This window comes from Camelina sativa, chromosome 18, assembly GCF_030686135.1.
Source record: "Camelina sativa cultivar CO46 ecotype springtype chromosome 18, ASM3068613v1".
In the NCBI taxonomy this organism is placed as follows: domain Eukaryota; kingdom Viridiplantae; phylum Streptophyta; class Magnoliopsida; order Brassicales; family Brassicaceae; genus Camelina; species Camelina sativa.
The window spans coordinates 19648971-19669065 of record NC_141897.1 but is presented as its reverse complement, the minus strand read 5'-3'; the positions used below and the strand labels follow the sequence as shown (position 1 = coordinate 19669065).

Below are 20095 nucleotides of genomic sequence, written 5' to 3'. Positions count from 1 at the left end.
CTTCATTCGATCGAATTCACCCTTTTCTGGACAATCAAATCCGGTTATTCGTTAACCGATCTTCCAATTTCCGGTTATTTCTTCTTAATCGTAACCTTATTCCGGTTCGTACCGTTTAATCTGGTATAATCGTTAACTCTGTTCTTACTTCTTCTTCGTTCTCTCTGTCCGATAAAATTTGGAGCTTTTTCATACTTCACTTACTGAAATCTTTACATCAATGATGCGGTTTATGAGAAATTTTGAAGCTTTGATTCTCATTCATCCATGATCAAGTTATCAGTAATACCTCGATCTTTTCGGTTATTGTCGATCGGTTCTTATGTCGAACTAATCGAAAACAACGGTCGAGATCGACTGCTTTCTGGAGGAAGAGTGCTTCATGCTCATCTTGTGACATCTGGGATTGCTCGGTTGGTGAAAACTGCAGCGAAGCTTGTGACTTTTTATGTTGAATGTGGGAAAGTAGCAGATGCACGGAAGGTGTTCGATGAAATACCCAAGAGAGATATTAGTGGATGGGTTGTCATGATTGGGGCTTGTGCTCAAAATGGGTTTTATCAGGAGGCTTTGGATTTATTCAGAGAAATGAATACAGAAGGTTTAAAGCTTGACGCTTTCATCGTTCCTAGTCTTCTTAAAGCTAGTCGCAATGTGCTTGATCAAGAATTTGGGAAGATGATACATTGTCTTGTGCTGAAGTGTTCGTTTGAATCTGATGCTTTTATAGTTAGCTCGCTTATTGATATGTATTCGAAGTATGGGGAGGTAGATAATGCGAGGAAGGTGTTTGATGATTTGGGTGAACAAGATTTGGTTGTGTTTAATGCTATGATCTCTGGTTATGCTAACAACAGTCAATCAGATAAAGCGTTGAACTTGGTGAAAGATATGAAACGAGTAGGAATAAAACCTGATATTATCACTTGGAATGCTATACTTTCAGGATTTGCGCATATGGGTAGTGAAGAACAAGTATCTGAGATTCTTGAGATGATGTGTTTGGATGGTCACAAGCCCGACGTTGTGTCCTGGACTTCCATAATATCAGGCCTTGTACATAATTTTCAGAATGAGAAAGCTTTTGATGCTTTTAAACAGATGTTAACTCATGGGTTTTATCCAAACTCAGCTACGATCACAACTCTTTTGCCTGCTTGTACCACACTTTCAAATATGAAGCACGGCAAGGAGATTCATGGCTACTCGGTAGTCACTGGACTAGAAGATCACGGTTTCGTTAGAAGTGCTTTGCTCGATATGTATGGCAAATGTGGTAACATATCAGAAGCAATGATCTTGTTTCACAAGACGCCAAAGAAGACAACTGTTACTTTCAACTCGATGATCTTCTGCTACGCAAATCACGGGCTTTCTGACAAAGCAGTTGAGCTATTTAATCAGATGGAAGCCACGGGTGAGAAACTAGACCACTTAACATTCACGGCCATCCTCACAGCCTGCAGCCACGCGGGGTTAACTGATCTTGGGAAAAAATTGTTCCATTCAATGCAAAACAAGTACAGAATCGACCCGAGATTGGAGCATTATGCTTGTATGGTGGATCTTCTCGGCCGAGCAGGGAAGCTTGTTGAGGCCTATGAGATGATCAAGGCTATGCAAATGGAGCCGGATTTGTTTGTGTGGGGTGCTTTGTTAGGTGCGTGTAGAAATCACGGGAACATGGAGCTTGCAAGGATTGCAGCAAAGCACTTAGCAGAGCTCGAACCTGAGAACTCAGGGAATGGCTTGCTTCTGTCCAGTTTGTATGCCAATGCTGGTAACTGGGAAAGTGTTGTCAGAATGAAGAAGATGATTAAGAGGAAGAGGTTTAGAAGGTTTCTAGGCAGCAGCTGGGTAGAAGCTGTTTGATCCTAATGCTCATTTTGGTTATAATCATCAAAACTGAGAGTAGGGAGTGACGAACTAACAAATTTGGGGATATGAAGGGAATCGAGGACGATGAAATTGGGAATGAAGCACCGCCCACATAAGGTATAGTAAATAGCGATAATCTTGAGTTTGCCCGATTCTGTGATGAGGTGCGAAAGCAATCCAAGGAGTTACATGATAACAGTGGTGTTTGGGATATTGATAAATTATGTATCTCACATGATCCTGATTTCGAAAGTTCTGTTTTGGATGGTGAGAACTTAAAGCCGGAATATTGGAGAACATCTGATGACAACGGCCTCTGTAGCATACTTGGTCTTTATTGTTACAATTTTCAGAATGGTACTGACTACAACTTTGAGTCTGTGAGCAGATCGTTGCCTCGTTGGTTCCCCAAGTTGTTCATTACATTTGCGGTGGTGAATCCATCAGAATATTCTCTACCCACTTTTGAGACGTGTGCAATTATAGTGGGAGTAGTTTTTGTGCAATGTGGAACGTAACAAAGGGGCGAAAGAGGATCATGAGTGGGATAATGAGGCCCGAGATGAATGGTACATAGGTGAATTACCCGAATGGTTTGTCTGATGATAATGATCGGAAAGAATGCTATGTGGTGAAGAATCAGAGTTGTAGGGCATGGCGGATGAGTGGTTGCATCTCTTCGTTGAGTTTGCATTTTACACGAAAGGGGATGGATTCTTTACACCGAACGATATTGCAGAATGTCTACCATTGGAGACTCAAAAGGTGGTTTTGGAAAGTCAAAAGATGGAACAGAACCGCATGAGAAGCTTAAGGCGGCAAATGCAATCTTTTACATAAGTTTTGAATGTTGAGATGATGTGGTAACAGGTGAGGTTGCTAACTATAGAGCGGTTGAACGAACGGCAATGGATGGTAAACCAGGACACATGCGCCTCGAGGTAAAATGTTGGAGGCTTGGAGCATCAAAATCAAGCCGAACAAGGTAATCACATTTAACTTTTATTATGAGGTTTGTCTTGTCAAATTCACAGTTGTAGCCAGTTGTCTTTTATTTATTTATCAGTATAGATCTTATTGGACAAAGACAAAATGAAACTTTGATTTCTTCTGACTTTGAATCTGAATTTTTCTGTTTTTTTTTTTGTTTTTTTTATTACCCCAAATCATCAAATCTGAATATTCCATTTAGAGATAAACATAAAATATTGGAGACCAAAGAACAGGTCAGATCCGATCTGGTGAGATTCTGACCAAACATAACCATCTCTTTGAGCTTCTTCCAGTCCTAAAGAGGAGATGAAAAAAATGGAGGAAAAGCAAGTGCAGAAGAGAAGGATAGTGTTAGTTCCAGTTCCAGCTCAAGGTCATGTAACTCCGATTATGCAACTTGGGAAAGCTCTTTACTCCAAGGGATTCTCCATAACTGTTGTTCAGACACAGTGTAATCGAGTTAGCTCTTCCAAAGACTTCTCTGATTTTCATTTCCTCACCCTCCCAGATAGCTTAACCGACTCTGATCTCAAAAGCCTTGGAGCACTCCCGTTTATGCTCAAACTCAATCAACTCTGCGAGGAAAGCTTCAAGCACTGTATAAGTCAACTATTGCAGGAACAAGGTGATGATGATATTGCTTGTATCGTCTACGATGAGTACATGTACTTTTCCCAAGCTGCAGCTATGGCGTTTCAAATTCCTAGTGTCGTCTTCAGCACGACAAGTGCTACTGCCTTTGTCTGCCGCTCTGTTTTGTCTAAAGTCAATGCAGAGTCCTTCTTGCTCGACATGAAAGGTACTCAAGATTCTAGCTTTTGTATCTCAATTCAAATGCCCATTTAGTTAGATACACCAATACAAATGCTGTTCTCTCTGCAGATCCTGAAACGCGAGACAAAGTTTTTCCAGGGTTGGATCCTCTAAGATACAAGGACTTGCCTACTTCAGCATTTGGGCCATTAGAGAGTATTATCAAGCTCTACTGTAATGCTGTAAACATTCAAACATCTTCTGCTGTTATCATCAACTCAGCAAGCTGTCTAGAGAGCTCGTCTTTGGCACAGTTGCAACGAAAACTACAAGTTCCAGTGTATCCTATTGGCCCAGTTCACATTGCAGCGTCAGCGTCTTCTAGTTTACTAGAAGAGGACAGGAGCTGCATTGAATGGTTGGACAAGCAGAAACCAAGCTCAGTGATTTACATAAGCTTGGGAAGCTTGGCTCTAATGCAAACCAAAGACATGTTGGAGATGGCTTGGGGATTGAGTAACAGCAACCAACCTTTCTTATGGGTGATCCGACCAGGTTCTGTTCCCGGCTCGGAATGGACAGAATCCTTACCAGAGGAATTCAATAAGTTGGTTTCAGAAAGGGGTTACATTGTGAAATGGGCACCACAGATGGAAGTTCTCAGACATCCTGCAGTAGGAGGTTTTTGGAGTCATTGTGGATGGAACTCGACGCTAGAGAGCATCGGGGAGGGAGTTCCGATGATCTGTAGGCCTTTTACCGGCGATCAGAGAGTTAACGCGAGGTACATAGAGAGTGTTTGGAGAATCGGGGTTCTATTGGAGGGAGAACTGGATAAAAGAGTTTCGGAGAGCTCTGTGAAGAGGTTGACTGTGGATGCGGAAGGGGCAGATATGAGAAAGAGAGCCATTGCCTTGAAAGATAAGCTTGAAGCCTCTGCCAGAAGTGGAGGTTCCTCATGTAGCTCATTGGACGATTTTGTCAATTCCTTGACAACGCCGTGAAGATGAGATAGTCCCTGTCCAAAGCCAACAGTGTATCATAAGATATTCATTTAACATTATGACTCAAATGAATAAAAATGGAAGTGTAATATTTTTTCAGTGTGATTTTTGACAGTTGTCTCTAAATAGAAGAATTTCTTCTGCATTTGGAGACAGAAGCTGAGAAGCATTGTTTTGAGTTACACTCCCAAAACAGCAGGATAAGAGATAAGACCTTGTGCTTGTGCATTACAGTTTCTGCGACCAAATTTACTCACTAGAAACCCTTATAAGTTACTTCAGTTATTTTCATTTTTTTCACCATACCAAACAGATCAACTGACTCCAATCGGGGGCCACTTTGGTATCTGTTTTGATGGTCACAAACCCGACACTGTGCCCTGGAGATATCTGGCCTTTGTACATACTTTCTAGAATGATAATGCTTTTAATGCTTTTAAACAGATGCTAACACATCGATCCACACTCCAAGATTTACGGCTACTCGATCGGCCGGCAGCTTTTTTATGTTCAGACATGAAATTTCTATGCTAAAACTAACACAATAAAACTATCAAGAAAGAGGTGAAATAAATAAAGAAAAGGATAGAGATAGACTAACTTAGACATAAAATCAATATAGAAAATGACAAAAGGAAGACTTAAATGGGGCAGTTCACCTATAATAATATCTAGTATCTATCCTTAGAGATGGTGACCAATTTTGTCATTTTTATCTTCGAGGTTCTTTGTCCATTTTGTTAACTCCACGTGCTTCTTCTTTTGCTTCTCCTTTCACACAATGCTAAGAGCTTTCCCCAACCTCAGAATTTTTCCACTTAGGGATAAAAACAATATGTCGATGAGACCAATGTAACGGTTAACACATATCATATATCACGTGTCTATAAAAGATCACATCAGATCTGGTTTAAAGCATTTAAGCATCATTATGTCTCTTTGATATTTTTTTCCATTCATACGTTGAGAAAGAAAAAGAGAGAGAGAGAGAGAGACAAGACAAAAGAGATAAACTATGGAAGAAGTACGAGTTAAGAGAAGGATAGTGTTGGTTCCTGTCCCAGCTCAAGGTCATGTAACTCCGATTATGCAACTTGGGAAAGCTCTTTACTCCAAGGGACTCTCAATCACTGTTGTTCTCACACAATTTAACCGAGTTAGCTCTTCCAAAGACTTTTCTGATTTCCATTTCCTCACCATCCCGGGTAGCTTAACTGAGTCTGATCTCAAAAACCTAGGACCATACATGTTTTTGGTCAAGCTCAATCAAATCTGTGAGGGAAGCTTCAAGCAATGTATACGTCAACTACTGGATGAACAAGGTAATGATATTGCTTGTGTCGTCTACGATGAGTACATGTACTTCTCTCAAGCTGCAGTTAAGGAGTTTCAACTTCCCAGTGTCCTCTTCAGCACGACAAGTGCTACTGCTTTTGTCTGTCGCTCTGTTTTGGCTAGCGTCAACGCAGAGTCGTTCTTGCTCGACATGAAAGGTACTCAAGATTTTTTTTGATCCACAAATCCCATTCAGACAAACCAATCTAAATGCATGCTGTTTACTTTGGTAGATCCTGAAGTGTCAGACAAGGTATTTCCAGGGTTGGATCCTCTAAGGTACAAGGACCTACCAACTTCAGCATTTGGACCATTGGAGAGTGTACTCAAGGTTTACTGTGAGACTGTCAACATTAGAACAGCTTCTGCTGTTATCATCAACTCAGCAAGCTGTCTAGAGAGCTCCTCTTTGGCACAGTTGCAACGAAAACTACAAGTTCCAGTGTATCCTATAGGCCCACTTCACATTGCAGCTTCAGCGTCTTCTAGTTTACTAGAAGAGGACAGGAGCTGCATTGAATGGTTGGACAAGCAGAAACTAGGCTCAGTGATATACATAAGCTTGGGAAGCTTGGCTCTAATGCAAACCAAAGACGTTTTGGAGATGGCTTGGGGATTAAGTAACAGCAATCAACCTTTCTTATGGGTGATCCGACCAGGTTCTGTTCCCGGCTCGGAATGGACAGAATCCTTACCAGAGGAATTCAATAAGTTGGTTTCAGAAAGGGGTTACATTGTGAAATGGGCACCACAGATGGAAGTTCTCAGACATCCTGCCGTAGGAGCGTTTTGGAGTCACTGTGGATGGAACTCTACGCTAGAGAGCATCGGGGAAGGAGTTCCAATGATTTGTAGGCCTTATACGGGCGATCAGAAAGTTAATGCGAGGTACTTAGAGAGAGTTTGGAGAATTGGGGTTCAATTAGAGGGTGAGCTGGATAAAGGAGCTGTGGAGAGAGCTGTGGAGAGGTTGATTGTGGATGAAGAAGGAGCAGAAATGAGGAAGAGAGCCATTGACTTGAAAGAAAAGCTTGAAGCCTCTGTCAGAAGTGGAGGTTCCTCGTGGAGCTCATCATTAGAAGACTTTGTCAATTCCTTGAAAACGAAGAATTCCATGTAGTCTCTGTTCAAACTTCAAAGTCAAGATATTACCAGCAGAGATTTGTTTAGTATTATGAAGTAAAATGGCATCAACGGAATGGTATTTTAATTTTAACTTTTTAAAGTGCAGTTTTTAGCAGTTGTATAAATAAGAGCTTCTGCAATTAGAGACACTCAAACAGATGAAGAGCTTGCCGCTTCTCTATTAAAGTTACTTGAACTCTTTTAGTTTCTTCAAATATTTTCGCTTTGTCATCATACCAAACAGCTCGGGGTCAGTTTGGTTTCTGCTCTAAGATCCACAAAGACTTGTCAGGGAAGATTCAAGGAATGTTAAATTCGGTTGTTCTATCGTGAAAATCATGTTCTTTGCCAAAGCTGCTGAGCTTGCTAATGGTGGAAGGAGGTAAGAGTTCTGAAGGGAAGACCTCTCAGCTTCCAAAATTCTGTTAGGTCTTCATACAACTTGCGTTAGTAAACTTCGGTTAGGAAACTGTAGTAATTACGTACATAGTGATTTCACCCATAACTATTACTGCGAACAAATGGCTAAAAAGCCTCCATTGAAGAAACAAATTTGTCGGACGAAGCAGTATATGGGTGGAGATTCTATCTATCAACTTGGATTCTTAATAGAAGGAATCTATGCGCTGAATCAATTAAAAATTCGTGACGCTTTGAAAAAAAGAACACGAGTGACCGACATACATAAAAGTCATAACATAATGTTAGAATATGGTATGAACACAAACATCCATTGAATGAAACACAAACATGAAACATCCACTGAGTGAAACAAAAAGATGGGTGAAATTGAAAAGTGATCTTCTAACGGGACTCCATATTGGTCACAGAAATATTCTATGGATTCTCTCATCTATAATGCAGATTTATATATCTTTAATATATTTTATTTATCTACATCCAAAAATGAAAATTATATAGCTGACACTACTAACCCATTTTGGCCAAAGAGAGAGTAAAAAAAAAAAAAAAAAACACAAAACATTAGCTTATTGTTGAAATGTCACTTTCATCCTTATGGTTATATGACTTGGAGTTTATTAGTGTGTGACCACTGACCATGACCCTCCAACACAATCAAAAGATATTTTTCTTTAAGAAGGAGTAAAATGATAATAAATCAAAGAGGTATTTCTCAAAGTGAGGAAACATGAGGGTCTTGTCTGATGCTATCTTCATTATCCAAAGACAGATAACAATTAACAAACCGAACAAACTTGATGGGATGTCTTAGATTTAACAAGACTACAAGTGATGATAAGCAAAGAATGCTTTACCTACCTCATAAGAATGGAGACAGTGAAACTAATTCACTCATATATAGAAGGCTTCATTCTCCAATAACCCCAAGCTTCAACGCTATTTTTCTAGAATCATTTTCTATACAAATGCAATGAGGACTTGTGTGGGAAACTAAAATTCACGAGAACGTAGCGAATCAGAAAAGAAACCAGAAGCCAAGAACCTGTAACAAGAATTAATTAAGATCAAGAACTTGCTAAGATGAGTTAACTTAACATAATCAATCTACCTAAGGATTTTGACCAAACAACTATGAGAAATATCGAAAGTCATAGATAAGACTGTCTTCGTAAATAGGAACGAACATCAAAGAACATCAAAAAAAAAAGAAAAGAATATGTATCTCAAGACGGCTAATGACTATTTTTAGATACAGATCTGTTTATGATCTCTCTACGAGCTTACCAGAAGCTCACAGCAAATCTAGGTTACATTCAGTGTCAGCACCTGAAGAGTGAACTAGATTACAAAGTTCCACTCTGAAGAGTGTGTTATACATCAAATCTGTGTTTGTAACGTAATCCTCGAGAAACAACCTTTGAAATTAGGATTTAATCATCAAATTAAGGAACAAGGGCACAATAGCCATTATAGACAGAGGTTATATAACACAGTCCTCAAATAGTGTAAAAATTCTAACTTTACTTAAAAAAAGAAGCAGTACGAAAACAAGCTCACCTAATTACTTGTCATTCACGTCACCACCACCACCAACAGAAGGAGAGGTAACCATGGTTCCAAACCTATTCTGCTGCTGCATCATATACTGGTTTGATTCATTTCCATGGTCACGATACTGATGATATTGTCCTTGCATCATACCAACGTGATTCCCATAAACTGGCATCGGGATCATCGAAGGAACTCCTAATTTCCCGGTGGCTCCGTTACTTCCTCCGCCGTCTTGAAAGCTCTGTGGAGGCACCGGCGTCGAAGAGAAGAGCTGATCAGACGAATACGGACCATCCTCCGTCGTCAAACCTTGAACCCGTTTCAAATAAAGCCTGTACTTTTGCAAATGAGACGCGACGTTCTCACGGCTAAGCCCTTCAACGTTCATCAGCTGCATAATCGTCTTCGGAACCGCGGATTTAATCCCTAAGTGATCAACAACGTCAACGAATCTCTTGTGTAGCTGAGGCGTCCACACTAAACGCGGTCGTTTCAATGTCTTCTCAGTCCCTGAATCACCTTCCTCCTCCGCCATGGAATCAACCGCAGCAGCCTCACCGCCACCTCCGTCTGATCTCCTCTGTTTCTTCGGATCAGATCCATGACTACTCGATCCAACTCGATCTACTACTACTACGACATCCTCCGTCGCTGCCGAGTAACCATTCCCATTGCTACTGCTCCGCAACGAAGAGATCGTGACTCGCGACGCGCGGTCGACGTCGTGAATCGTACGGCTCCGTTCTGGGATTATACTAAAAGCTAACGCTAGAATCGACGGGACTAGAGATTGAGATAACGGAGTTAAATCATCTCCTTCCGGTAATCCAGTCTCCCATTCCGGTACGTGTTCATCGTCGTCGTCACCGCTCATCCTAATAACTTCCTTCCCCATTTCTTTCCACACTCTCTCTTCTTTCCAAAATCAATCAATTCCTCTTGAAACTCAAACTACAACAACATGTTATAGAAATTTTCGGATCAGAGATCGGAGAAGAAGGCCGGAAAATTCGTCTAGCCTAGTTTTGGAAAAAAAAATATTCTGTTTTCCTTTTTTGGAAAGAGTGAAAAAAGTGCAATATCGGCTTTGAGTTTACTGCTTACGTGGACACGTAAAGATAGATATTTTTAGATCTTCATCATCATCACCGTCTACTTGCTCTGTTTAACTGACACGTGTACATTACCATTTTATCTGGATATACTATTGTATTTGTACGTATCCACATATAAACGTTAGTCCATAAGCCGTTGGATTGTTAGTTCAAAAAATCAATCTGACGGCTTCTAGCTGATGATTTGACACGTCAATTAAAAACGAAAATTTTAAACAGCCTTTTATTGGGCTATATCTAGGCCCATTCTATTTTTTTCTAACCCAATATATGTGTTCCAATTCATCTGTTTCCATATCTCGTAGCGGAACTATCGGTAGGACTCTGAACTCAAAATCACAATGTCTCACTGAGTCTACTCGTTCGCCGTCGAGCGTTATCTGCGTCCTCTGTATTTGCAAGCGTGCTTCTTCGATCTCCCCCTCCTGTGTTTTCGTCTCTAATCGTAAGTTTCTTTATCGATCTCCAAAGTAGATAGATCAGAATCAAGCGAATTGATTGATTGATTGATTAATTAGGTTTATGTGAATCGAAAACTTTGTTTGTTGATATGTTTTAGGTAGCGGAACCAGTTTATGGAATCGTTGCATTTGAGTAGAAAACCCTAATTTTTTGGGGGAACTGTGTAGTGCTTGTAAATGAGTTATAATAATTAGATAAGAACCAAGATTCAATGGAAATAAGTGACGGTGAGTGGACAGTGGTCTTACCTAGTAAAGGAAGACAAGGAAGAAGAAGAATAAAACCGAAACCTAAGCTTCAAGAAGAAGAGCAACAACAACCATGGGAATCAGATGATCTTGAAGTTGATCCACAGAGGCAAGCAAGACTAAAGCAAAAGATGGACATCTCTATGAAGAAAATCGAAAGCTCCAAGTTTTACACAGCATTCTTGGAGCAGCTCAAGTCACCTGAGGTGTCAGACCAGTTTCGCCTCGTGTTAGGCAATGAAACACAGTTGCAGATCGTTATGTACGGTATAGGCAGCATCGAGTCATACGAATCTCCGAGGTTTCAGCTGTGCATTGCAATCTTGATGAAGAAAGAGTTTGATTGGGTTGGTGATAACATTGAAGTATTTGATCCAGTTCTCTCTGCTACTGAATCTAGTTTCCTGGAATCTTTGGGATGCACTGTCTTATCTGTGAATGAGCAAGCTCGAAGGGAAGCTTTAAAGCCTACTCTTTTCTTTATGCCACACTGTGAGGCTAATCTATACAGCAACCTATTGGAAGCGAATTGGAGAACTGATCGGTTGTCTAGAATCGCATTGTTTGGGAACAGCTTTCAGATGTACGAAGAGCAAGTTTCGTTTGACTCAGAAGTCATCTCTGCCACCAAACGAATCGTAGCTGCGAAAGGAATCACAACCGAGTTTGCGATTGAGACAGTGTCAGATGGTTACTTTGCAGCTTTCCATGATTCAAGCTGGCATTTTTTCAGTTCTGGTATAGATTCAGAGCTGCCATTGTTCGTTTCAGAGGAATTTTAGATCCTCTCTTTGAAAATTCGTTTGTGTAACATTAGTTTCTCTGCATAATTTTAGCCATCAAAAGATGCAAGGCTCCCTTTATTTGTATGTCAATCAATTGGCTTGGATTCAACACTCCATGAAAAACAATGAATAATGTTATCGGAGATTAACATGTTTTACTCCATTGTTGTGCCTAGCAATTGAGTAACAAACACTTATTCAGCTAAGTTGATATTCTCATTATGTATATGTGTTTATAAGTCTTTAAGGTGGTAATCAGTTGCAAAATAATAGTTGAGGAACTTTTCTTTTTGTTTTCTATAATAATATGGTCAATTGGTTAAGAAAGTTGATACATAATAACATATAGACAGACATGAGTTGCCATCTTGAGTTAAATGATAAAATCCATTTTTTTGGTAGATGTGGAATCGAAAACACTCAAGATCCTCTCCTCATCAATTTCAGCATTCAAATGCAGGACTCTATGCATAATTTTAAGTAACGAGTCCTTAATAAAAACAAAGAGCGTAGAAGATAAGTTCAACTAGAACAAGTAAGTGAGTCAAGACAACAGTTGTATACAGTCAGAAATCGGGACCACTAAAAAACGGACATAACGGTCCTACTCCTACACACCAAAAACCAAACTCTACCGTTCATCCTCAATTTTTCCTTTTTTATCTTCATTTCGCTGTTTCTTCGCAATTGTAGAAACCTTGCGAAGACCCGGAAGAACATATCATGGTGACCAAAAATTCGATTGAGTTCGATCGTTACATCGAGCGCAAAGCGTTTGACGAGACAAAAGAAGGTGTCAAAGGGCTCGTAGACGCTAAAATAACCCAAATCCCTCGTATCTTCTACCACCCTCAAGATGCCTTAACTGACAAGAAACCCTCTGTCTCTGTTTCAGACCTAGAGATCCCTATCATCGACTTTGCAAGCGTCCACGTGGACACAACGTCACGAGAAGCCGTCGTAGAGAAAGTCAGATCCGCAGCGGAGACTTGGGGATTCTTCCAAGTGGTCAATCATGGTGTTCCTTTAAACGTTATTGAAGAGATTAAAGATGCAGTTCGTAGGTTTCACGAGGATGATCCTGAAGTCAAGAAATTATACTTCTCACGTGATGCCGCCAAGAAGAAGTTTTTCTACAACAGTAATTTCGATCTATACAGTTCTTCGTCGTCAGTTAACTGGAGAGATTCTATCGAATGTTACATAGCTCCAGATCCTCCGGCTCCTGAGGAGCTCCCTGAGACTTGCAGGTGACGAGAGCAGACTAAGTAACTTGAATGTTATTGAATGGCAAAAAAGGGAGTGAAACAGAGCCAAATAGTGGTCAACGTGGTTTTCTAATTATGTTTTATGTATTTTTCAATTATCTTTTAAAACTAATCATCAGTCTTTAAGTGTATGTGCAATGGACATGTGCAATGGAGAGAACCTCTATTATTTTCTCAAATATATTATTTTAATTATTTTTGTATCATTTTGTTTTTGTTTAAAATTTAAAAAACATATAACCAATTAAATTAAGTGTTGGGATACAAACAATGTCCTACATCTAAAGATTAGAAAATAAGTTTCTAATATATAAGTCAAGACCAACTCCAATTAGTATGAGGTCTTTTGGGAAGGAGCCTAGTATGAGGTTTTTTGGGAAGGAGCCTAATAAGAAATCCGTGCAGGTTTTGCCACCTGAGCCCAAAACGGACAATATCATACTAATAAGAGAATTGGCTTGGACTTGGAAAGCCCAACAAATGGTATCAGAGCATGTGTCAAAAAGTGGACCTAGGGGAGTGGGTGTGGGTTATGTGCAGAGGTACCGGTTCCTAGGTACCTTGGAAAGCCCAACAAATGGTATCAGAGCCTGTGTCGAAAAGTGGACCTAGGGGAGTGGGTGTGGGTTATGTGCTCGGTGTAGGAGGATCTGTCAAAATATGACATGATGAAGGGTGCCTCAAGAATACTCCAGTAATAAAAAGAGGTACCGGAGCCTAGGTACCTGGGTTTCGCTGAAGGGGAGGCCAAAGTATCGTGGTACATAGTTTGAGGGGAGGTTTGTTGGGATACAAACAATGTCCCACATCTGAAGATTAGAAAATAAGTTTTGAATATACTCCCTCCGTTTCAAAATATAAGATGTTTTGGCTAAAAGCGCGCATAATAAGGAATGTCTACTTTTAGAAAGTTTAATCAATCAAAAACAAGACAGCATAAAACAACTAATAAAGAAATATGAAATTAATTTAAAAGTTGCCTAGAAATTTGAAAACATTTTATATTATGAAACAAACCAAAACCTCTAAAACATCTTATACTTTGAAACGGATGGAGTATAAGCTAAGACCAACTCTAATTAGTATGAGATCTTTTGGGAAGGAGCCCAATAAGAAATCCGTACGGGCTTTGCTACCCGGACTCAGAGCGAACAATATCATACTAATAAAAGAATTGGGTTGGGCTTCGAAAACCTAATATTAAGTCTCTCAAGTCTTAAATAAACTCACTTTATTCTCTCTCTAACTTTTTAATTATTTTATACTTTTTTTTTGGATGAGGGCATCATTAATGGGAGAACTTTTTTTTTGTGTTCTTAGATTAAATATATAGTGAAAATAATGTTAGATCAGTTGTTAAGATCATAGGTAAAAAAAATGGGAGAACTAATTATAGTGTTCTTAGAATAAAGATATAGTGAAATAATATTCATAAACATTTTACAAATTATAAAAACTTATAAAATAACATTTAAATTGCTTACTTATATAAAAGCAATTGTATACTTATAAATTAATATAATATTCTTAAACATATTACAATTATAAAAACTTATAAATTAACATTTAAATTGTATACTTATATAAAAGCAATTATATACTTATAAATTAATATAATATTCTTAAACATATTACAATTATAAAAACTTATAAATTAACATTTAAATTACATACTTATTTAAATTGCATACTTATATAAATGAAATATTTTCTTCTTTTTCAAAAAATCTCGTCCAATCACATTAAGTCACGTCAAATAAGAATTGGGCTTAAATCAGTTCTACATAAAGAACTAAAAAAGTGTTCTAAGCCACTATTCATTATTATTCTAATTTTTTTGGGCTTAGAACACCAAGGGTGTTCTCCCATTAACGATGGCCTGATAGGCTGGCACTCCAATAATGTAACAAAAAGTGGCGAAGACAAATTCAACTACGACAGCTAATAAAAGTCAATGTGAGAAAGAGAGAAAGAGACAACATTAATGTAAATAAAATCTATCGAATCTTCACTGATGATGATTCATTAGTTCCGTTCAGAATCCGCAACTCCTACTGTCTTCTCAATCGTCTTTTTTTAATCTTAATATTGCTTTTTTTTTCCTTAGAAGGAAGTAAGAAACACTAAAATGGCTAACCACTCTATCGGAATCGATCCTTACAGTGAGCGCAAAGCTTTCGACGAGACAAAAGAAGGTGTAAAAGGGCTCATCGACGCTAAAATCACCGAGATCCCTCGAATTTTCCACATCCCTAAAGAGACCTTACCCAACAAAAAACCCTCTGTCTCTGTTTCAGACCTATCGATCCCTACCCTCGACTTTGCAAGCATCGGCGTAGACACAGCGTCGCGTGAAGCCGTCGTGGAGAAAGTCAAATATGCGGTGGAGAATTGGGGATTCTTCCAGGTGATTAACCATGGTGTTCCTTTGGACGTTCTTGAAGAGATTAAAGATGCAGTTCGTAGGTTTCACGAGGAAGAAGATCATGAGGTCAAGAAAACATATTACTCGCGTGATTTCACCAAGAACAAATTTGCATACAGCAGTAACTTTGATCTGTACAGTTCTTCACCTTCTCTTACTTGGAGAGATTCTATCTCTTGTTACATGGCTCCTGATCCTCCCACTCCTGAGGAGCTCCCTGAGACTTGCAGGTAACGGAAACATACTAACTTCTTTTTTTTAACCGGACAGAGTCAAGAAGAAATTGATCTTTAACTTCAACTAATAGCGTGATTGAATAGTCAAGAAAATAGTTAATTTTCTTAAAGTGAGAGTGATTAATTTCAAAAAGTATTGCTCTGTCTCAGGGATGCTGTGATTAAGTACACAAAGCATGTGCTGAGTTTAGGAGATTTGCTCTTTGAGCTTCTCTCAGAAGCACTAGGTTTGAAATCTGAGATCCTTAAGAGCATGGATTGCTTGAAGAGTTTGCTTATGATCTGTCATTATTACCCACCTTGTCCACAACCTGACCTAACTTTAGGAATAAGTAAACACTCAGACAACTCTTTCCTCACGGTTCTTCTTCAAGACGATATCGGCGGTCTTCAAATTCTTCATCAAGACTCTTGGATCGACGTCTCTCCTCTTCCTGGGGCTCTCGTTGTCAACATTGGAGATTTCTTGCAGGTAACGCAACAATCTGAAAAGAAAAACCAGATTCCCTTAAAATTAGTTGTGTTTTTTGCTTATGTATATTGGGGTTTGAGTTTGCAGCTGATAACAAACGATAAGTTTATAAGTGTGGAGCATAGGGTGCTTGCGAATACACGAGGCCCAAGGATATCAGTAGCAAGCTTTTTCAGCTCAAGTATACGTGAGAACTCAACAGTTTATGGACCGATGAAAGAGCTTCTGTCTGAAGAAAACCCTCCAAAATACAGAGACACAACCTTAAGAGACTACTCAGAAGGATACTTTAAGAAAGGTCTTGATGGAACATCGCATCTGTTGAATTTCAGGATATGAAACTAACTAGATATATATAAAGAGTATATTGTCTTGTTTGTTTGTACCATCAACATATATTGGTGTGTTTCTAGCATCAGCTACTCTGTTCTTGGCTCTGCAACAGTTAAATCAAAATGTACCAAAAATAAGAAGATTAATGTGTTTTATTACAGTATGTTTATGTGTTAAGCTACTCTGTATATGGATCTTTATTCTTTAGCCGTACTTATAAGAAAATTAGTGCCTGTTTTACACTTAACAAAAACTCTAGCTCCTACTTGAATACTATCAGACATCCATATTAAATTATATAGATACATGGATAAATCTATGAATAACATATAGATTTAAAAGATGTAACAAGTCACTTAATCAATGTGTATGGATATAGCTGTCATTATGCTCAGATTCGTCATGCCCTCCATCACCACTAGATTATTTGAATGTTTACAACAATTTTGTTATATGATAGATAATCAAAGACGGGCACGGTCTCTGCATTTCTTTATTCAATTTATGCAAGGATGAGAATTAGACCGAAAATTATAGACATTCGACCAAATTTTTTTTTTTTTTTCCTTCTATATATATGATTGGTCTGCAACTCTGCATAATGATTATATGGATTTGTATAACAAAAATTGAAATTTTTAATTATTAATTCGTTGAAATATTGATATTTATTGACATTTGAATAACTACTATAATTAGTGTTTTTCTAAATTTGTGACTCGATTCTCTTTATACGTAATATAGAAAAAAAATTGTATTGTTGATAATACCCCTTTAATAATTACATTTGCGTATACTGTATATTAACTGCTGACAGAAAAAGAGATACTATAAATATTTTTCACTCTGCCTATTTCGTATCTATCCAATAGAAATGGAATTATATATATATATATATATATATATATATATATATCCAATATTTTTGCTATTAAAGGCAAACCTATTTGGGAAACAATTTGATTTGATAATATTCTGATACTAATTATAGACCTTCACTTGAATCCGGTACATGGCGTTTCACAAGGAAACAGCTAGCTCTTTGGTCGCCGGCGATGATTATTAGACCTTCACTTGTACTTTTTTTGTAGTACAACTTCCGAATTACTTTACCGTTGTACTTGTCACAGCAAATCTCCAACAAAAAAAGTCAACACTGTACTACAATCACCAACAACATATATATAAAAAAAAACATACACTAAATATATATATGTTTCATCAATTGAGAAAAGAACACAACACAAACAAACAATAATTGAGAAACAAAAGAAAAAAATAACTAACTAAAATGGCTTTGTCTTCTTCCAAAACCCTAAAGTCAACTCTCTTTTTCTTCTCTATTCTCTTCCTTTGTTTCTCCTTGATTCTTGCTCACGGTGGCATAGACGACGGAGACGAAGAAGAGCCGACCAACCAACCACCTCCTGCAACCGGAACAACCACCGTCGTGAATCTCCGATCGAAAAGTTTGGTGCTTGTAAAGATCTATTGTATTATAATACTCTTCTTTAGCACATTCTTAGCCGGTATCTCACCTTACTTTTACCGATGGAACGAGTCTTTTCTCCTCCTCGGAACTCAATTCTCCGGTGGTATTTTCCTCGCGACCGCTCTAATCCATTTCCTCAGCGACGCTAACGAGACTTTTAGAGGGTTAAAACACAAAGAGTATCCTTACGCCTTCATGTTAGCAGCCGCTGGATATTGCCTTACAATGCTCGCAGACGTGGCGGTTTCGTTTGTAGCGGCTGGGAGTAATAACCACCACGGCGGAGCTGTCGCCGGAGAGTCGAGGGTGGATGATGATGATGATGTGGCAGTGAAAGAGGAAGACCATCGTGAGATAAGAAGTACTGGTGTGGATGTGAATCAAGTGATATTGCGGACTACTGGATTTGGAGACACAGCTTTGCTGATTTTTGCACTTTGTTTTCACTCCATCTTCGAGGGAATCGCCATTGGTCTTTCAGGTAACTATCAATCATGAAAACCCTAATTGGTTCGCTAAATAAACCATGTAGCCAAACTATGTAGTTATAATCATTCATTTTATGTCACTTTTTGTAATCTACTCACTCTATTAATTAGGTTTTGGTGCCAAATTATGTAGTTAAATCATGGAACATCTCTTGTTGATCGAAATTGTAAATTCAGAAAGATAGTATCTTATGCAACATACTAGCTATAATGTGACCATGAGATACTTTGTATCATGTTATAACCAGAACTGAATTCTGGTAGCGTGGAATATATAAGTACTTAAAAACATACTAGGTATATTCTAGTAGAGAAATCTAGCTAGGCATTACGAAATTTATACGAAAGTCACAAATTATAAACCTAAAGATGGACCCAATTCATGATGTGTATGTATAAGTGTGCGACATTATTCTTTAACAACATTCTATTATGAATATTTGGTTAGAAACTAAAAGCGACGCTTGGAGAAACCTATGGACGATATCATTGCACAAGGTCTTCGCAGCTGTAGCAATGGGAATAGCTCTCCTCAAGTTAATCCCAAAACGACCATTTTTCCTCACCGTTGTCTACTCCTTGGCCTTTGGGATATCGAGTCCCATAGGCGTCGGGATTGGTATTGGCATCAATGCCACTAGCCAAGGAGCCGCTGGTGACTGGACCTATGCGATCTCCATGAGCCTTGCGTGTGGAGTTTTTGTGTATGTTGCGGTTAACCATCTCATCTCAAAGGGATACAAGCCTCGTGAGAAATGTTACTTCGACAAGCCAGTCTACAAGTTTCTTGCTGTCTTCCTCGGAGTTGCTTTGCTCTCTTGTGTTATGATTTGGGATTGATTTTTGGTGATACTTTAGTTTCATTAATTAGTTTTTTTTCATCTATCTTTGTTCAAATTATTGTTTTTTTTTTCTTCTTATTATATTAATGTTCGTTGGATTAACAACTTAATGTAAATCGTTGTAAAAACAGAAAAAGTAAGCATTTGTGATGACTGATGACTGATGAGGAGCCACCAAGCCATTTTCGGCTTCTCTATTCCAAATACTCTCTAGCGGAGACAAATAGAAGAAAAAGAAAATTAGATTCACATGCACAATGGATTTAGTTATCACATAGGATTTCTTCTTCTTAAAAGATCCATTACAGATTATATTCGGCCAACGTCAAGCCCAACAATGCGTTTGAACCAACAAACAAAAATTGTAAAGCAATGCGGTTTAATTTGCAAATAGTTATATCAATCAGTATTTCAAAACGATAGTACCAATATTTACTTTTTAACAATAATATGGACCGACAAATATATATGCGAACGGTGGACCTGGAACACCGGACACTTGGTAGAGTTTTGTTTATGTCTTTTAATTTCCCAATGTTTCAGAAGGAATCTCTCTAACTTCAATACAAATATTACTCCGTCTGTATCACAAAAAATTAGAGCAGTATACAACCATTTCAATCGAAAGAAAACAGCTTAGAAAAATATAGTTTGACTAAGATAAATTCAGTAACACTTTGTACTGTTACATTACATTTTGAGTCGTAGTCGATGATACAAATGCGATTCTAAAAAAAAAGATGTTCAACACAATCATTCAATGTATAGTATGTTAGACTTTTTTGGCACAATAATACAAAACAAAACAAATTAGTAGTCCATTATATTTTTCAATTGCAAAGTAATTTTTTGCAGTTTTTTCTTTCT

The 20095-nt window shown here is 38.3% G+C and overlaps 6 protein-coding genes and 1 pseudogene across 12 annotated transcripts; 6 read left to right on the top strand and 1 right to left on the bottom strand.

The window, feature by feature from the left end:
* The first annotated feature begins 157 nt into the window (after positions 1–157).
* Positions 158–4773, top strand: LOC104762076 (UDP-glycosyltransferase 76E2). Of its 2 annotated transcripts, none has more exons than XM_010485298.3 (3): positions 158–2863; positions 3165–3670; positions 3754–4773. In XM_010485298.3, exons 1-3 carry the CDS (start codon positions 2787–2789, stop codon positions 4626–4628), a joined length of 1458 nt encoding a protein of 485 aa, XP_010483600.2. In that variant the 5' UTR covers positions 158–2786; the 3' UTR covers positions 4629–4773. The 2 variants fall into 2 exon arrangements, with proteins under 2 accessions (XP_010483600.2, XP_087355858.1); XM_087499732.1 differs by having other exon boundaries at positions 3071–3670.
* Positions 268–3021, top strand: LOC109130435 (pentatricopeptide repeat-containing protein At5g59600). The gene has a single exon (XM_019239956.2). The coding sequence runs from the start codon at positions 268–270 to the stop codon at positions 1870–1872; it is 1605 nt and encodes a 534-aa protein (XP_019095501.2). The 3' UTR covers positions 1873–3021.
* A 770-nt stretch (positions 4774–5543) lies between the features above and the next one.
* LOC104762075 (UDP-glycosyltransferase 76E1-like) lies at positions 5544–7287 on the top strand. Its single transcript, XM_010485297.3, has 2 exons — positions 5544–6121; positions 6197–7287. The coding sequence occupies exons 1-2, from the start codon at positions 5644–5646 to the stop codon at positions 7081–7083; spliced, it is 1365 nt and encodes a 454-aa protein (XP_010483599.2). The 5' UTR covers positions 5544–5643; the 3' UTR covers positions 7084–7287.
* An 890-nt stretch (positions 7288–8177) lies between these two features.
* On the bottom strand, positions 8178–10113 carry LOC104762074 (transcription factor BOA pseudogene; annotated as a pseudogene). The gene is made up of 2 exons (XR_015589132.1): positions 9069–10113; positions 8178–8553 (listed from the first exon to the last, which is right to left on the bottom strand). The product of XR_015589132.1 is annotated as a transcription factor BOA pseudogene (transcript).
* A 360-nt stretch (positions 10114–10473) lies between these two features.
* LOC104762073 (protein SENSITIVITY TO RED LIGHT REDUCED 1) lies at positions 10474–11835 on the top strand. Its single transcript, XM_010485295.3, has 2 exons — positions 10474–10622; positions 10737–11835. The coding sequence occupies exon 2, from the start codon at positions 10851–10853 to the stop codon at positions 11667–11669; it is 819 nt and encodes a 272-aa protein (XP_010483597.1). The 5' UTR covers positions 10474–10622; positions 10737–10850; the 3' UTR covers positions 11670–11835.
* A 508-nt stretch (positions 11836–12343) lies between these two features.
* On the top strand, positions 12344–16569 carry LOC104762072 (1-aminocyclopropane-1-carboxylate oxidase homolog 11). Of its 5 annotated transcripts, none has more exons than XM_087499734.1 (4): positions 12349–12758; positions 15432–15595; positions 15752–16073; positions 16161–16569. In XM_087499734.1, exons 1-4 carry the CDS (start codon positions 12396–12398, stop codon positions 16410–16412), a joined length of 1101 nt encoding a protein of 366 aa, XP_087355860.1. In that variant the 5' UTR covers positions 12349–12395; the 3' UTR covers positions 16413–16569. The 5 variants fall into 5 exon arrangements, with proteins under 5 accessions (XP_087355861.1, XP_087355860.1, XP_019095508.2 ...); XM_019239963.2 differs by having other exon boundaries at positions 12381–12465; positions 15136–15595; XM_087499733.1 differs by lacking the exon at positions 12349–12758 and adding an exon at positions 14143–14222 and having other exon boundaries at positions 14827–15595.
* Positions 16570–17617: 1048 nt separating this feature from the next.
* On the top strand, positions 17618–19381 carry LOC104762069 (zinc transporter 2). Its single transcript, XM_010485289.2, has 2 exons — positions 17618–18379; positions 18835–19381. The coding sequence occupies exons 1-2, from the start codon at positions 17698–17700 to the stop codon at positions 19224–19226; spliced, it is 1074 nt and encodes a 357-aa protein (XP_010483591.2). The 5' UTR covers positions 17618–17697; the 3' UTR covers positions 19227–19381.
* The last annotated feature ends 714 nt before the right edge of the window (positions 19382–20095 follow it).

What these genes read in the sequence shown, in the direction of transcription:
- LOC109130435 (XM_019239956.2), top strand. Translation starts at nt 268, where the DNA reads ATGATCAAGTTATCAGTAATACCTCGATCTTTTCGGTTATTGTCGATC.
- LOC104762076 (XM_010485298.3), top strand. Translation starts at nt 2,787, where the DNA reads ATGGATGGTAAACCAGGACACATGCGCCTCGAGGTAAAATGTTGGAGG. An exon ending in TCAAAATCAAGCCGAACAAG is followed by an intron (nt 2,864 to 3,164) that starts GTAATCACATTT and finishes AGCTTCTTCCAG; the next exon opens with TCCTAAAGAGGAGATGAAAA. An exon ending in CTTCTTGCTCGACATGAAAG is followed by an intron (nt 3,671 to 3,753) that starts GTACTCAAGATT and finishes TTCTCTCTGCAG; the next exon opens with ATCCTGAAACGCGAGACAAA.
- LOC104762075 (XM_010485297.3), top strand. Translation starts at nt 5,644, where the DNA reads ATGGAAGAAGTACGAGTTAAGAGAAGGATAGTGTTGGTTCCTGTCCCA. An exon ending in GTTCTTGCTCGACATGAAAG is followed by an intron (nt 6,122 to 6,196) that starts GTACTCAAGATT and finishes TTACTTTGGTAG; the next exon opens with ATCCTGAAGTGTCAGACAAG.
- LOC104762073 (XM_010485295.3), top strand. Translation starts at nt 10,851, where the DNA reads ATGGAAATAAGTGACGGTGAGTGGACAGTGGTCTTACCTAGTAAAGGA.
- LOC104762072 (XM_019239963.2), top strand. Translation starts at nt 12,396, where the DNA reads ATGGTGACCAAAAATTCGATTGAGTTCGATCGTTACATCGAGCGCAAA. An exon ending in GAGCTCCCTGAGACTTGCAG is followed by an intron (nt 15,596 to 15,751) that starts GTAACGGAAACA and finishes GCTCTGTCTCAG; the next exon opens with GGATGCTGTGATTAAGTACA. An exon ending in ACATTGGAGATTTCTTGCAG is followed by an intron (nt 16,074 to 16,160) that starts GTAACGCAACAA and finishes TTGAGTTTGCAG; the next exon opens with CTGATAACAAACGATAAGTT.
- LOC104762069 (XM_010485289.2), top strand. Translation starts at nt 17,698, where the DNA reads ATGGCTTTGTCTTCTTCCAAAACCCTAAAGTCAACTCTCTTTTTCTTC. An exon ending in AATCGCCATTGGTCTTTCAG is followed by an intron (nt 18,380 to 18,834) that starts GTAACTATCAAT and finishes ATATTTGGTTAG; the next exon opens with AAACTAAAAGCGACGCTTGG.